This window comes from Piliocolobus tephrosceles, chromosome 10 (genome assembly GCF_002776525.5).
Source record: "Piliocolobus tephrosceles isolate RC106 chromosome 10, ASM277652v3, whole genome shotgun sequence".
NCBI lineage: Eukaryota > Metazoa > Chordata > Mammalia > Primates > Cercopithecidae > Piliocolobus > Piliocolobus tephrosceles.
Window position 1 is genome coordinate 101,336,127 of NC_045443.1, and position 17,240 is coordinate 101,353,366.

Below are 17,240 nucleotides of genomic sequence, written 5' to 3' on the forward strand. Positions count from 1 at the left end.
GGCAATGCAAAAATCAAGGGAATGCAGTTGCCTTTTAACGGTGAGCAACAAGGGGTCAGGGAGGAAGGTTCATTGAAAAGCTGACTTGGGAAGTCTGATCCCAAGCCAAAGAAATATCCCAGAGCAGGTGTCAAATGTCAGGGTACAGAGCCAGGCTTCTGAGAGCCTGGGAGAGGGAAGCAGGAAGCAATGGGGTCACATAAACAATACGACATTTTAGGTGAATCCCCAGAATAAATACGATAGGCTTTCTCCTCCTCTTGCTTTCCCTACTCTGAAGAAAGACCTCACCACTCATGCACCTGGTCACACAATCTAGGAACCTCCCTACTCAGCTTCCATACCTCCGTGTCCCTCACTAACATACCTAACATATTCCATGTCTCCACATCTCTCAATCCATCTCTTCCTCCTGCTGCCCTCTCACCAGTAGCCTTGTGGTCTCTTTGTTTCCTGTCCTATCTTCCTCCACTTCGTACTCCACATTACTGCCAGATAGAACTTTCCAAAACATAGATCGTGGTTTTCACTCCAACTCCTCCTCAGGACTTGACAACTTGCTGTGGTTCTTCATTGCCTATAGAAGAAAGTCCTAACTCCTTAGCAGGATGGACCACACAGGCTATTCACCAGTGAACACTCACCCAGTTTTCCAGACTTGTCTCCCATCCCTGTCTCTAGTGCACATGGTACACAGGAAGTTTCCAGTCTAGAAAGGGAAATAAATGTTCAGTAAAAGACAGGAAAAATTGTGGTGTGGAGTACAAAACAAAGAGCCTGTAGACTACAACAAGGAAGACAACTCCTTTGTGTGCAGACTCCTCCTAAGACCATAGTAGACATCACTAATCAATCATGGCACTCCCTCCCTCTGTGACCAGCCAGGGGCATCCAACCCTTCTCAAAGTAGCACACCATGAAGCTACTACCAACTAATTGATGTTGGCTCAAATGTTTAGGGCAGGTTCCAGAGAGGAGAACATAAAACATGATTGAAATTCCAACAGCTAGAGAATAGAGAGAAAGGGATTGTTTAGGCTCAAGGAATAAGACACAGGCATAAATTGCCCCCGTTCCAGCCCATTTGAGTCTGAATTCCCTCTGACACAGACCACTTTTGCAGGCCTCTGTTTCAGGACCTCCTATTTGACTTGGCCAGGACTGGTAAGATTTCTATCCCAAAAGCTCTTAACATGAGCATCCTATCCAAGAGTATTCTTCCCTCATCTCTAATGATTTCTTTCTGGATCTTGTCCGGTCAAGAAATAGGTAGGCATCCAAGAGCAATAACCTATGCTGTGTCCAGGAAATTTACATATTCAACAGATAATATTGTGTACCTGCTGTGTGCAAAACCCTGTGATTTTCTGCACATGCAAGAAAAAAATTTTATATAGTTTTGCTTGTTTACAGCACTCCATAATAAAATGAAAAATGAGAATAAAATTAGGAATAAACTAGAAAGAATAGCATAGGAAATACAAATAAAAGAAAATCAAAATCCAGAAGAGAGATACACATCAACACCCAGACCATAAGAGCACATGGTCACATTCCAGGGAGAATTCTGTGTTTTATTCACCCTTGCATTCTCACTGCCTAGCCCAGGGCCTGGCAAACAAGACACTATCAATGTATTTGACCTTCAGATTTGGCTTTGAGCTTCGTGGCAGCCAGTATAAAAAAGGATTGGCATGGTCTCATAGTTTTATATTGCTCACATGATACATATCACTTACTTCCAAAGAAGTAGCTTTTCTGAGCACAAAATACGAAAAATCCTCAGGTGAGATTTAGTAAGAGGGCTGAGACAGCAACTGTTCTCTTTTTCAGTGACCACAGAAGACAACTGCAATGGGACGTGCCATACCAGCGCCAAGTAGGTAGCCCCGGGCCGCCTCTGAGGACAAAGCAAAGGGGATTTTTTTCCCAATATGGTCTACCCTAGTCTCTATCCTCGGGATTTGTTTCCTGACACCATTTCTGAGGGCTTAGGATAAATTTAAGTATGAAACTAAAACTATCTCTGATGAGGCCACTATCAAATAGCCAGATCCAGGCTTTCCAACAAGCTGCCATCTGACTTACCTGGCACATTGACGAAAATGCCCACTGCTACCCCAGTCCAAGCCACCAGGACTCTTTCTTGGAGGATGAGGCAACCCAGTGGGCCTCAGTTTCCATAAATCTTGTTCCTGACCCACAGCAAGGCATAGCTTCATAATCCTAACTTCCAGAGAGGCTTAATGAGTTAAGTACCTAGTAGTGGATTTAGACGTGATTCAAAGTCAGCCTCTGCCATTTGCTCTACTGCATGACCTTGAGTCCAATGTTGAATCCCTCCAAAGCCTCCGATTCTTCATATGTAAATGGGAATAATAATACTGACTTGCTAGGGCTATTGGATAGTGAGTAGATGACACTAAATAATACATGAAACATGGCTCCTAGCACATCAGTGGCTCTCTAAAGCTTGGCAGCTACCCATCTTACTCCTGAACTGACGCCTGCATCTATGCATGCTATAGTTTGTCTGATAAATGAGTACAGTTTTAGCTGCCTGTGGTGGGGTCATGCCAGAATTAGACTCTTTCCCCAAGCCTTAGGACCTCTGAGTGTCTCATAGGGGCAGGCACCAGGATACTGGGGGTGAAGGGCATTGTGAGTCACATGGTGGGAGGTGGAGTCTTCTTCTGCAAACCCCATTTGCCCTTCCTTGTTGCAGCTGCCTTCCCAACTCAGATGGTACAGCTTCATGCAAGTGTGCAGCGGGATTCCAAGGAAACGGGACCATCTGCACAGGCAAGCAAAGGAAGGAATTTGCTGGGGGCTGGCAAGGCTTGCATGGGCTATTGAGAGATTCTTGTTCCTGCAGTCTGAATGGGCCTCCACAGCTGGTGCCAACCACTAATGGTGAATCGCACATAATAGGGCAGTTGATTGTGCCTGGGGACAGGAAACCAAATGTTCACAGCCTTGACCACAACTGGGATCACCTGGGAAGCTTTAAAAACCAATGATTTGAGTTGAGAACCCACATAAAGAAGTGATCAATGTTTCAGATGATGGATATGCTAATTACCCTGATCTATACATTATATGCATCACGGCATTACTATATACCCCAGAAATATGTCCAATTATGTGTCCATTAAAAAAAATCTAACTCACTGATTTGATTGGCCTAGGGTATGGCTGGCGCATCGAGAGTCTAGAGTAGACTAAAAAAGAATTTGAGCCCTGATTCTTCCTCCAACTACCCAAGTGGCCTTGGATAGGTCATTTGTAAAGTAAACTTAAAACTACCTCCCTTGCAGAATGGTTTTGAGGTTAAGTGAGCTCTCTGTGTTCAATGGAAGAATAATGCAGCTGTTGAAAACTCAGCTCAACTTAGACTCCCCAGGTTTGAATCTACTTATCACTTACGTTACCTTGGGAAAGTTTCTTGACTGCTCTTTGCATTATTATTTTTATCTGCAAGTTGGGGATAATAAGACCTCAGTCACTGAGTTGGACAATAACCTGTGGACAATTAATACCTGTGAAGTGCTCAGAACAGACCCAGCACATAGCACTCAATAAATTGAGTAAGCTAATATTCTATGGTGCCTGGTGCTAGAAAAAAAAATGGAAAATCTTAAGGTCATTTTTCTCTCGAGCACTGTGTCCTGGCAGGCTTTGGTCCAGATTGTGGCAGCGCTGGACAATGATCACGCCAATCCACTTTCTAGACCATCTTACCCTAGGATTCTCCCAGAGGGCCAAGTAGCCTCACCTTGGTCCCCAGGTGTGTCCTGCAGTAGGATGCGTACAGAATGCTAGTAAAAACAGCTAGAAAAGGCAAATCACGAATTTTTTTTTGCTGTTTTTGGGAATTGGCCTTATTTAATCCAGTGCCTGCTCAAGTAGTTTTGCATTATCTTCCATTTCTCAATGACTTAAGGAAAAATACATCAATGGCTTTTCCTCTTCCCCCTCCCCTTCCCCTTCTGCTCTGTGTCATTTTCTATAGCAATCAATGCCTGTGAAATCAGCAATGGAGGTTGCTCTGCCAAGGCTGACTGTAAGAGAACTACCCCGGGAAGGCGAGTGTGCATGTGCAAAGCAGGCTACACGGGTGATGGCATTGTGTGCCTGGGTAGGTGCCCTTCCCTCTTCCACCAGCGAAACAGTGTAAGAGTCAGAGCCCTATTGAATGATTACAGCGTGTGTGCCCTGATTGTCGGGACACAAAACTGAGGTCATTATTCTGTTTGCCAGGGCAGGAAAGTGTAAGGGCATGGAAAAGTGACCACAGGGTAATGAAGGCATGTAATGTCCAAAAATTACTTTGGAAGGGTAAAAGGAGATACATCTTCCAATTAAACATCATGGCGATGACAGAACGTTTAAACTTTTATTAGTTCCTTTTTATACAAGTAGCACATGCTCACTGTAGAAAAGAAAGCACATGTGCTGGAGAAAATACTCTGAAGATAGTGCTCTTAGTATTGTCATTACCCCATTTTGCTATGCCTACATGTATTTGTTTAACAAAAATGGTATCTCAAGATACACAGCATTTACCATGCTTCGCAATATATCAAAGTAACTCTCCCTGAAAGCAAGTATACCTCTAACTTTATTTAAATATCCACACGATGTTCTACTATAAAGGTATACTGTGATAAGTTATCTGAATTTAACTGTTTAATTGGAAAAAAATTAACGTGGAAGAGTTACAAAAATAGCACAAAAAGGACCCACTTGTTCTTTACCCCCCACATTCACTTATTAACATTTAGCTCTGGCTGGGCGCGGTAGCTCACGCCTGTAATCCCAGCACTTTGGGAGGCCAAGGTAGGCGGATCATCAGATCAGGAGTTCAAGACAATCCTGGCCAACATGGTGAAATCACATCTCTACTGAATATACAAACTTAGGCAGGTGTGGTGGCACCTGGGAGGCTGAGGCAGGAGAACCGCTTGTACCCAGGTGGCAGAAGTTGCAGTGAACCGAGATTGTGCCACTGCACTCCAGCCTGGGTGACGGAGTGAGACTCCATTTCCAAAAAAAGAAAAAAAACCATTTAGCCCTGTTTATCATTTGCTCTCTTTGTATATGTGTATATACATTTTTAAGCCATTTGAGAGTAATCTGTGTATATTGTATTCCCTTTCTTCCTAAATACTTGAGTGTATATTTCCTAAGAATAAGGATAGCCTCTTACATAACCATAGCACAGTTATCAACTTCAGTAAATTTATTATTGATGTAATACTTTCGTCTAATTACCATTCATATTCTAATTTTGTCAGTTGTTCCAATAATGTCCTTTTTGACATTTTTTTCCTCCAGTGCGGGATCAAGTCTAGGGCTGGATATTGTATTTCATTGTCATGTCTTTTGAGTCCCCTTTAATCTGGGAGAGTTCCTCAGCTTTGCTTTGTGTCTTATGAATTAACACATGGGAATAATATCCTCCACCTCCCCAACTTTTTTTTAGTAGCATGTCCTTTATTTGGGGTTTGCCTGGCATTTTTCATTCTTAGATTCAGGTTATACATTCAAGGGCCCCAAATGTCACACAAGTGATATTGCATCTGTCTCAGGAAGCCTTGAGCTCTCCTTCTGCCCTTTGTGTGTGATGTTAATTTTGACCACTCAGTGAAGGTGCCGTGATATCTCCATTGTACAACTATTTTTTTCTCCTTTGCTACTAATAAGCAGTCAGAGGAGAGACACTTTAACACCAAGCAGATATGTTGTTCCCCATCAAAATATGCTCCTAAGTTTAGCATCTTTTGATGAGTCTTCCCTGAACCATTCTATATTGTGACAGTTGCAAATGATTATTTTTAATTCCTAAGTCTCTTCATTCATAGCACTCTTAGATTAGACTCCAAGATTCTGTGGTTTCAAGTACTTTGCTACAAATGCTCAGATTTATTCCATGGACTAATTTAAGCCAGTAGACAATACCTCTGCTGGAACTGGCCTATCCCAGAATAGTCAGTCTTAAGAAACCATATCCAGTACCCTCCTAGTTCAGTTATTTCTGTCTCAGAATTTCCAGAAAACTGAATCATGCTTTGACACCCACTCCCCTCAGTCAGCCATCTTAGCTCATCCCTCAAGCTGGCTTCACTTGGAAACCAGACTTGATTTCCAGACCAGATGTTGGCTTTTTGTTTTAAAGAAATCAACCCATGTTTGGAGAACCATGGTGGCTGTGACAAGAACGCAGAGTGCACACAGACAGGACCCAACCAGGTGAGTGCCACCTCTCGCAGGCCCTTACGTTTCCTAGAAGGAAACTCCTAGGCCTTTAGACACAGGCCTGAGAGAAAAAGGCTGAGAATGGACCTCTGATGAGCTGCAGCCAAAAATGAATACTTTAGGGGAAATTCTGAAAGAATCAAGAGGCCCTTCTTTGGGAATGAGGTGAAATGGGGGAAAACCAAGGGTACCAGGACAAGGGGCTTCCCTAGTGTGGGGAGAAGTAGGTATCTGCAAATACCATGTGATTCCAGAAGCATCTAGACAGCCCCCCAAAATACTCCCCTTTCTTTCAGCATACTGATGCCCAGAATCCCACACTTTATCTTTGGCGTAAGGCTCTGAAGCACACGTGCCACGGCGAAGATAATACTGTGGGTGCTCTAGCAGTCACATGGCCCTGAGTATAGGGAGCTTGCAGCATCTGTCTGGAGAGCAGGCTGGGGGAGGTGGGGAAAATGAGGGTGCCCGCATCAGAGAATGGGGGTCACAGGGTGGAAAGACACAGGCAGGGAAGCTGGAGGCCTGGAGACCCCAGTTCTGCCTGCCTTAGTCTCTGCCACATGGTGAACAGACAAAATGGCCAGGCAGGACATCACATATATCCAAAACTGGATGACGAAGTGAAGTCACCAATGAATGTTCTATTGACCTCGTTGAGCCATCTGGAGACCTCAGTGCCAGGTCTCTCAACGGGCGGATCAAGCAAGTACCTAAAGTACCCAAAAATAAGAAAGAAAAACTGTCTTGAACTGTGTGAGCACACATGTGCATGTGAGTGGACACATTTAGTCATGGAGGAAATCGGAGCTGTCAATGCTGAGCTTTCTTAGACATCTTTTGCGGATTGGTAGTTTCTATTTCAAACTGCATGTGAGATAGGAGACAATCTATAAACTTTTTGGTGCTTGGGACCTCTAAGGGTGCCCATCCAGTCCTAGGAGGCAGTAAAGGAGGATGTGGAATTGAACTCTGAGAACAAGACCTTGGCTGAGGAGGGACAGCCGGTGATGTCTTGGAAAAGGTTTGAGCTGATATTGGGGCCCATTGTGAAGAAAGAGGAAGAGGAACAAGGAAGAGGAACAGGGAAAACCTGCCCATGTAGCCCTGGCTGGCACCCTGATGAGTTAAAGTTCTCAGAAACAGACATCATCCCAGGGCCCTTGCTGCTACATAGGAGGCCCTTGTGTGAATTAGAAAAGCTGCCCCTTGGGAGAGCACAGTGGGAGCAGGTGTCCCTTCCTTTGGGAATATCGGTGAATAGAGTGTGGGCTGGGCTTCAGCCCAGTGAACACGGAACATGGGGCCCTGTCCCCAGCTTCTTCAGACAGTGTCCCCTCCCTCAACTTGAAGCTTCCACCCAACTTCCTGGGCCAACCAATGGGTTTGGTAGATTGTCTCCACACGCACACCTCAGTGGGCTGTAAAGGCTTCTCCTTAGCGTCTCCTAGCACTGGTACTTTTCAGCTCAGCATGGGTGCAGATGAGCAAGATATGAGTATGAATGAGAGTGGGATATAGTTTGGCTTTCTTTCAACTGACCTTCACCAATCAAAGAAAAGAAGTGAATACCTGAAGGCAAGGGATCAAATGGGGTGAGAACATTAAAAAGAAAAAAAGGTATTTTAGCAACAAAGATAGGATGTGCATGAGATCCCAGTGCTCAGGTGAAGTGTGTCAAGTGCTAAAATATTAAATATAAGGTGACAATTATTATAAAATAGATATTACCAACATCAAATACAGACTCTCCTAACGTTACCGTGACCATGATGGAGTTCGGGTCTGAGAGCCAGCTCATGCGGCCAGTACAGAACCCATCTGCAAAATGACCCCATGTGCTTCTGCTCCTGGACAGGCTGCCTGTAACTGTTTGCGAGCATACACTGGAGACGGAAAGGTCTGCACGCTCATCAACATCTGCTTAACTGTGAGTATGGCTCTATGGTGGACGTCCTTCAAGCCTCAGAGCCCGGGGTGCCTGCCACCCCACTTCTAGGGAATGCAGGGTTGAGAAAATATTCCTCTGGAGGCCTCAGAGCTGTGTGTTGACCATGAGGCTCATTTCTCTGGCACATTCCATTGTAATGTTGGGGAGAAAGGAGAGAAGGCACCGTCTGCTACCCCTAGCCTGCCCCTTTGGCTGCAGCGCATTGAGCTAAGTCTACCCACTTGCTCATCCCCCATCCATATTGCCAACTCTTACAAAAAAGATCCCTTTCCCCCTTTCCACCAAGCACGTCTCTCACCTCCTCCAGGAAGCCCTCTTAGGTAAACCTCACAGCAACTTTCCACTCCTTCTTCTCCTAGACTTACACATAGGAATCCACAGTGAGTGCACTCTGAGTCAACAGTATAGTGTAGCATTCCAAAAGCTAGTTCTGTCATCACAGAGGCCTAGAGGACAGGCTAAGGAAGATGAAGATTCTCTCGCCCCACAACTACCCTCCATGGCCCCTACCACCCCCATTCTACATGTTAACACTACCTTAGAACAGAGGATCCAGTTCTAGATGCCTTGCATTGAGCAGGGGTTCACATGGGGGTAGAAGCACTGTGTCTCCTATGTCCATGCACACATCATTAATTCTCCCAGTTCTCTCTCTCTAAAGAGGAGTTGGGATGTGGGGTGGAGGCTGCCATCAACATTTCAAGGATTGCCACATAACAAAAGGGTTGTTCTTTTTCTGTGTAAGTCCAAGTTGTAGGACTAGGACCAGCGGGTGGACATTAGAAGAAAACAGATTTCTTTAAACTCAACTCAGTTCTTTAGTTAGAACTGTCCAGAGATAGAGAGTTTTGAGAAGTAATGAGCTTATTATAACTCAAGGTATTTAACTATAGGAATAAAGCAACAGATGGGTTATCAACCCAGGCAGCCATTTAGATTCCTCCCAGCCCTGATCCATATGACTCTAGGGTTTTCAGCTGGTTTGCTTCTCGGGACCTCAGTTTCCTTGGATGGTTGTAAATGTCCCTGGAGTTTCCTTTACCACTAACATCTGGGCTTTGACTTTCTTCCTCCAGTCTGTAGGATATTATTGACACACTTCTTGTCTCCGTTTGCGTGTTGATCCTGGTAGGAGCAGGATCTTCTGATTCTCTTATAACCCTTGACTGCAGGCTGGACCCATGTTATGCAAACTGAGTAGGAGTTTACTGTCATTAATCACTGAGTCTCAAACTGGGCTAGTCACCTACTGCTGCTCAGAGCCTAATTGTCCCAGGCCTGGTACCTCCAAAGGGATGAGATAAGCCTGCTGACCCAGTCTGTCACATCCGGAGCACTTTGTGTGGTCAGCTAAGCCTCTGAAGTCCTGCATCAACGTCACAGTTATATCCATTGCTTGCCAGGGGTCAGCCACTGTGCTTAGGGGTGCCCAATCATTCTTTCATTTAATTTCTCTAACAGCCATATGAGGTAAGAACTGTTATTAACCCCATTTTACAGACAAAGAGACTCTAGCTGTGCCTCTTTCCCAGGACTGCTATAACAAACTGCCATAAACTGGGTGGGTGAAAACAATAGAAATGTATTTTCTCACAGTTCTGGAGGACCAAATCCAAAATTAAGGTGCCTGCAAGGATGTGCTCCCTCTGAAGGCCCCATGGGAGGGTCCTTCCTTGCCTCTTCCGGCTTCTGGTGGCTCCAGGCATTCCTGGCCTGTGGCCACATCACTCTAATCTCTGCCTCTGTCTTCACATGGCCTTCACTTCTGTATCTGTGTCTTCTCCTCCTCTTGCAAGGATACTTGTGGCATTAAGTGGTTAATCTAGGATGATCTTATCTGGAGATCCTTAATTACATCTGTAAAGACTCTTTTTTCTAAATTAGTTGCATCCACAGTTGCATCCAGTCCTTAGGACACTTCAACCCACCAGACTGGGAGGAGTGAAGGCCCTTGCCCAAGGTCACAGACCTAGTATGTGGCATGGCCAGAACTTGAGCCTATCTCTGTCTTACTCAAGACCTGCGCCCTTGACCATTTCTTGGGGTGCTTGTTCTTCCTACAAGGCCCAGTCCCAACACCTCGTTTTCGTGTTTATATTACTTCCCACCTGAGAGCCTCCAGCTGTTGACGTGAGAACGGTGCAGACACCCTGTAATTAAGGCCCTTCTTCAATTGAGGCTCCCATTATCTCCTCGTGTTGATCTGGCAAGTTCCTCAAGAGATCAATGTCCTCTACATGAAACAGTTATGTAAGGATAATAAAGAAGCTACAGAAAAGATGAGGGCTGAGATATGAAGCTGTTACCACTAGAACTGTGGTCAGCTTAATTTTCACAGCAATTCTTCCATGGGCCATTCATGTTTTGTAAAAAATGGCCACCTTGTCTTAGACAAATGACTCCTGATACAGCTGACCTGGGAGATTCTGAAGGTCCTTTGCTACTGTATCTCAGCAGCATATTCCCGTAGGAATTAACTCGATTGCAAGATTGTAAAATTATAGGCCATAAGGGGCCAGGCAGGGAATAATATCAATAGGAAGACCTAAATCATATTGCCGCTCTAATGGGGAAATATCTACTCCAACTGACTGGTGCTCTAAACTGTGTCAGCCCAGTGTTGACAGTACTCCTGCTATTTTAAAAGATATGAAAATTTATGAATTTGTATGTAAATTTTACCAATTTTTAAATGATGGTAATTAATTTCAGAAAGCTCTTTTAAATACTGGGCTAAACAAACAAAATAATCCTGGTGCTAAATCTGGCCCAAGAACAATTATTTCTGCTCAAGTCCTACCAACGAGGACTGTGAAACATTGTCTTTCCTGAGTTAGTCCCCAGTCCAAACTACTTTAGTCCAGTTGTGCTGCTCTAACAGCACAGAGGATACCTGAGACTGGGTAGCTTATAAGCAACAGAAATGTGTTTCTCACATTTTGGAGGCCGGGCAGTCCAAGATCAAGGCACTGGCCAGTTCTGTGTCTGCTGCCAGTCAGCTTCCTGGTTCACAGATGGTGCCTTCTTGCTCATTGGTAGAAGGGATAACTGAGTTCCCTTGGGTCTCTTGTTTCTTCTCTTTTCACATCAGAAGGGTAATATGCCAATGTTGTAACAAGTTTTGAGGGAGGCACATCTCATAGAATAGTGTGAAAACCCAATATCAAGCTAATGAACCACAAAAGGATCTCTCTTTTATAAGGGCATTAATCCCATTTATAAAGGCTTTGCCCTCATGACCTAATGACCTTCTAAAGGCCCCACCTCCTAATGCCATCACAATGAGGGTTAGGTGGGGGACACAAACATTTAGACTAGAGCAGGAGGCAAGCATGTTGATGGGACAGAGACTGGGTGAGATGGGAAGGGTTGTAGTGATCGGACAAGGTCTCTCTGCAGAGGTGACTCATTCCTGAATGTTGAGAAGTGGGCAGCCACATGAAAATCTTAGGGAGAATGTATAAGCAAAAGGAAGAGCAAGTCAGGGGTCCTGGGAAAAGGAAAAGCTTGGCATGTTCTGGGAACTGAAGAGAGCCAGTGTGACTGCAGTAAAGGGAATAAAAGGGAGGTGGTGAGAGGGGCCAGATCACCTTACACCATGTAGGCTATGCTGTGGAGCTTATATTTTATTCCAGTTATGACTAGGAAGCCACTGGATGATCATGTAGATCAATGTCAATGTCTGGCTTGGCTCTCAAATCTCATTCTGGCTGCTGTGATGACTGTGTATGATAGGGGTTCAAAAGCAGAAGCAAGAAGACCATGTAAAAGACTAATAGAGCAGACCAGGAAAGAACAGAGTGGTTTGACTAGAGCTGTAGCAGTGGGTGTAATAAGAAGTCGCTGGGGCCAGGTGGGCATGGTGGCTCATGCCTATAATCCCAGCACTTTGGGGCGCTAAGGCAGGTAGTTCGCTTGAGCTCAGGAGTTTGAGACCAGCTTGGAGAGAGAGAGAGGGAGATAAATCATTGGACAGGGGATGCATTTTGGAGATAACCAACAAGACCTGCTGATAGACTGGATATGGGAAATACAAGGAAAAGGAATCAAAGACACTATCTAGGTTTTTTGCTGAGACATGTTGGTTCTACTCATGAAGATAAGGATGGCTTACAGATGAGGAAGCGTTGGGTGAAATATCAACAGGTCTGTCTTTTTGTTGAGTTTGAGTTGCTTGGTAGCCATTCAAGTGAAGATTTCCAGTGAAATGTAAGCCTGAAGGAGAGATCATGACAGAGGTACAAATATAGGGGTCATTGGCACAGAGATGGTATTTAAACAGAGGGGACTGGCTAAAGCACAAGATGAAAGTTAGAGGCAAAGACGGGGCAGGCAGAGGGGCCCTGGATATTAAGCCATTGAGCAGAGGAAGAAGTACCTACAGAGAAGACTCAGTAAAAAAGCCCACAATGTGGAAGGAAAACCACCTATCAAGTATAGTGTCAACAGAGGCCAAGAGAAAAAAATGTTTCAAGAGGAGTGATTGTACAGGCAAAGGGTAAGTTGAGAGAAAAGAACTGACCACTGCCTTCTCAAGGTCTCAGTTCTTGAAGACCTGGATCAGGGTGGAGGCTTGTGTAAAGGTGGGACCAAGAGCCTAGAAGTAGGTTGAGAAAAAAATTGGAAGTAAGGAAAGTAGAAACAGACCACATTTGTAAGGATCTTCCTGGGCAAATAAATGGGGTAGTTAATGGAGAAGGATGTGGATTGAAGGAAGCATTGTTTATAACACTTGACTCTGGAAAATTTTAAACCTATGTTAAACTAGAGCAACTAATACATGAACCCATCTGTACCTGACACTCAGGTGCAAGAGCCAACTCGTGGTCAGGCTTTATTCATCTATACCTAATGGGTTCTCTTAAAGGAAAAGAGAAAAGAGAGTTTGGCTTTTTTCAAGATGAGTAATATGAAGGCATGCTTTTGTGCTGGGGAGTATGATCTGATAGAGGAGAGGAGGTAGATTGTTACAGGAGGAAAACATGGGAAGGGGTGAGAGGGAGTGGGACCCAGAGCCCAGGTTGGAGGCATCAGTCTCAGGTAGAAACAGATGTAGTGTCAGTCAATTAGTCAGTGATGAACTAGTGAGTCCATTAATGAGTCAGTTCATTAGTTAGTTAGTTAGTTGTTAGTACACTTGTTAAATAAGGAAAGCAGAGTCCATGAGTTCAGACCCAACCAAGTGGTGAAGCTCAGGATGGGGAGATGAGATGGTTCTTATTATCTGTGTCTCTTTTCCCCATGAGGTACAAGTGGGGCTCATCAACTAAGATGAGAGGACAGTGATTGAGAGTTGAGAAAGGTGAGGAGTGGAATGTCATTAGTCAATTTTCATGCTGCTGATAAAGACATACTCCAGACTGGACAACTTACAAAGGAAAGGTTTATTGGGCTTACAGTTCCTCATGGCTGGGGAGGTCTCATAATCATGGTGGAAGGTGAAAAGCACGTCTCACATGGTGGCAGACGAGAGCTTATGCAAGGAAACTCCCATTTTTAAAACCATCAGATCTCCTGAGACTCATTCACTATTACAAGAAGAGCACAGGAAAGACCTGCCTCACAATTCAACCACTTCCTACCAGGTTCCTCCCATGACACATGGCAGTTGTGGGAGTTATAATTCAAGATGAGATTTGGGTGGGAACACAGCCAAACTATCATCTCTGGAGAGAGGGAAATTAAATGTACTGCAAAAGTGCAGGCATCTGTGTGCATACCTTTGAAGGGAGTCTGGATAGCATGTATCTGTGACTTGCTCAGGCAATGCACTGCCAGCCCGGCAGACCCAGAGAAGTTAGAGTGGGGCTCAGGAGGGCTAGGGATTTGCCAAGCGATAGTGATGGAGGGAGAGAAGAGCCAGGGAGGCTCACAGTGCTCCACCTTGCCAGCTGGCTGGGGGCTGAGGGGGCTGAGTGGGTGGGCAGGAATGCTGGGGAGAAAGAAGTAAGCTCAAAGGAGGAGAGGTCCCTGTGGACCAAAGGAGGCTGGAGACTGCACTGTTAGAAGAGATAAGTTGAAATGATAAAAGTTGGTGGCCAGAGAGAGAGAAGGATGCTTGAAATGGAACTCTCAGGAGCAGTCAGTGCCCTTTAATGTTGACTGCAAAGCCAGAGGGTGTGGGCAGAGGTGGTAGAGGCCATTGGCAAGGGTATTGACACTGGGAAGGATGGCACCATCAAGAATGAAGGGAAAGGCAGTCATCCAGGCACCACCATTAGAACCAAAGAGTAAAAACTAGTGAAGGATTATGGATACTATGTGTTCAAAAGATGAGGGTGTGGAAATGTTTTGGAAGTGACAATGTACAGTAAGAAAGACACTCTCCCAGAACAGCCAGGACATTGCCACTTCAATCCCTCACCAGTGTGGAGGTAGTGGAGGAAAACAGCTTCACTTGAGAGGCACAGGAAGGACAATGTTTGCAGGAGACAGAGACCTCTGCAGGAAGAGGTGAAGAGAGCTTACTAAGAAGAGGTGAGAATGTCAGAAAGTTGCTAATGGCAATGAGTTTGAGAAAGCATGGGGAAGGGTGTGCAAGGAAGGGGCCTATGGGGTCAGATGATGCATGTGTAGAGGAACATGGGGTGAGTATCCCTGCAATGAGTGTTCCCAGGGATGTTAGCTTTGAATCATGCTTTGCTTTGTTTGTATTTTAGGTCTCTGCCCATCTTCCACACCTTACGAGATCTTTGAGGGCTGGGACAATGTGTTCTATTTTATACCACCTGCCTTCTATCTGATAATGGTTACCTTTTCCTATGATCAGAATTTAGCTTAAAGCTGGGAAATATCGAACAGGTGGAGTCTTACTAGTTAATACCTGGATGCTGAGAACTTTCCAATTTGGCAACTCTGGGCTTACTGTACAGGGCTGGAGATCTGCTCAAAGGGACCTGTGATCTTAGGATATAAGGCCAGGTGAATAAGATGCCCCTATCAGCATAGGGAATCGGAAGGCAAGCTCAGGAAAAGACAAACAATACAAATGAATCAAAGAAAGTGAGACAAAAATGAAGTCCAACCAAAAACGAATTCCAACGCAGAATTGCCTTGTAAATATCGGTAGAGCTGGCAAACTAACTGGTCTAATCCCCATCCCTTGCCCCTTGGCAATTTTACCAGAAAAATGGCGGCTGTAGTGAATTTGCCATCTGCAACCACACTGAGCAAGGAGAAAGAACTTGTACTTGCAAGCCAAACTACGTCGGAGATGGATTTACCTGCCGTGGCAGCATTTATCAGGTAACGCGAGACATGTTTCCATAAAGTAAACTCTACTTCCCTAAAAATGCCAAGAATCCATGTAGCTAAGGAATATTCAAGAGCTTGGTGAAATGTAAAGCACTGTAAAAATATGAAAGGCAATTTTATATAAATCGGCAACGAAAAGAAATTGTCTTCCTCTGGGAATTCATTTGACCTGCGAAAGAGCATAATGTAGGGATTAAGATGGACTGTCAGCTCTGGAGTCAGAAACACCTGGGTTTGAATTCAGTTCTCCTGGTTAGTAATGTGACTTTGAGCATATTATGTCACCTCTCGGTATACCAATTTTCCAATCTGTAAAAGAAAATAATGATGGTACCAACTCCATCAGGTTGTTAAAATAAGGTAATATGTACAAAGGACACAGAGTGCTCAGTAGCTCAACCACATTACCATGGTGTGGATTGCTGCGTGTGCATGTGTGTACGTGTGTATGCTTGTGTGCATGCGTGTGTGTACTGAACATAGTGGTTGAGGCAATGTGATACTTGCAGGTTTCTGCCTGTTATAAAGTAAATGTTCAGTTATTTAAAGAGGGATGAAAATGTTCTGGCTGATCAAATGTTGTTAATAGAGTAACCAAATCTGCCCTAAACCTATAAATGATTTTTTTTTTAGTATTTGAACGTCAGAAAATGCTCTTAAAGTTCAGATACTTCTGGAAATGGCTGAACCTTTCTTTCATAAATCAGATGGCGATTCCAGAAAGGTTATAGAATTCACACTATGTGCACATAGTCATTCTGAACATTAATTGTCAGCCTACAGATGAAGCTCCAAAAAGGCCTGGTGTTAGAGATTTCCAGTTGAAGGGATGGCAGAGAAATCATCCCGTGACAATCCTGTATTGTTCTTATATATATTTCACAGGCATTAAGTGAAACTACTCTTTATTTGCAGGAGCTTCCCAAGAATCCGAAAACTTCCCAGTATTTCTTCCAGTTGCAGGTAAGAAATGTACATGTCTAACCATAAGAGTTCAGCCTAGGCCGGGTGCAGTGGCTTATGCCTGTAATCCCAACACTTTGGGAGGCCGAGGCGGGTGGATTGCCTGAGCTCAGGAGTTCGAGACCAGTCTGGGCAACATGGCAAAACCCCGTCACTTTTAAAAATACAAAAAAAAAAATTAGCTGGGCATGGTGGCACAGGCCTGTAGTCCCAGCTACTTGGAAGCTGAGGCATGAGAATTGCTTGAACCCAGGAGGCAAAGGTTGCAGTGAGCTGAGATCATGCCACTGCACTCCAGCCTAGGTGACAGAATGAGAAACTGTCTCAAAAAAAAAAAAAAAAAAAAGAGTTCAGCCTCAAACCAAATACAGGATAAACTGGTAGCCTCTAGAGCTGGTGAGGGTAGAAGAAAGTCTGGGACCCTGCATTTCTAGAATTTTCTGCATAAGAATGCAGTACATGAAAAGACTCCCATCACACCAGTAGAGAAAAAGGTATGACTGGGACAGCTGGTTAACACTTGGGGTAAAAAAATTAAGTTTGATCTTTCTGCACATCATACATCTGAATGAGATTCAGATGTAAGAATAAAATATTAAAAACTGGAATAAAATCATAATATAAGAAATAAGATTTTAATAAAATCATTAAAAACTAGAAGAAAATATGCCATAGTAACCATATGATCTTAGAATTGCAAGAAGACAATTACAACAGTTGAGTACATCAACTTATGTTTTATGTTTGTATTATTATCCTAATGATATAAAATACTGATATGTGCAAGAGACATTGGAAAAAAATACCTGAAAGT

At 44.2% G+C, this 17,240-nt stretch overlaps 1 protein-coding gene and 1 non-coding gene across 2 annotated transcripts in view; one reads left to right on the top strand and one right to left on the bottom strand.

The window, feature by feature from the left end:
- The window catches only part of STAB2 (stabilin 2), a 170,094-nt gene that overhangs the window by 113,180 nt on the left and 39,674 nt on the right, over positions 1-17,240 (top strand). The window contains exons 40-46 of the mRNA XM_023208579.2: positions 1,834-1,879; positions 2,726-2,802; positions 4,013-4,138; positions 6,179-6,252; positions 8,117-8,188; positions 15,335-15,454; positions 16,379-16,426. Coding sequence (XP_023064347.2) covers positions 1,834-1,879; positions 2,726-2,802; positions 4,013-4,138; positions 6,179-6,252; positions 8,117-8,188; positions 15,335-15,454; positions 16,379-16,426 — 563 coding nt within the window. The remainder of the gene's footprint in view (positions 1-1,833; positions 1,880-2,725; positions 2,803-4,012; positions 4,139-6,178; positions 6,253-8,116; positions 8,189-15,334; positions 15,455-16,378; positions 16,427-17,240) is intronic.
- Positions 11,295-11,397, bottom strand: LOC111538870. The gene has a single exon (XR_002730482.1). It is a non-coding gene; the product is annotated as a small nucleolar RNA U13 (small nucleolar RNA).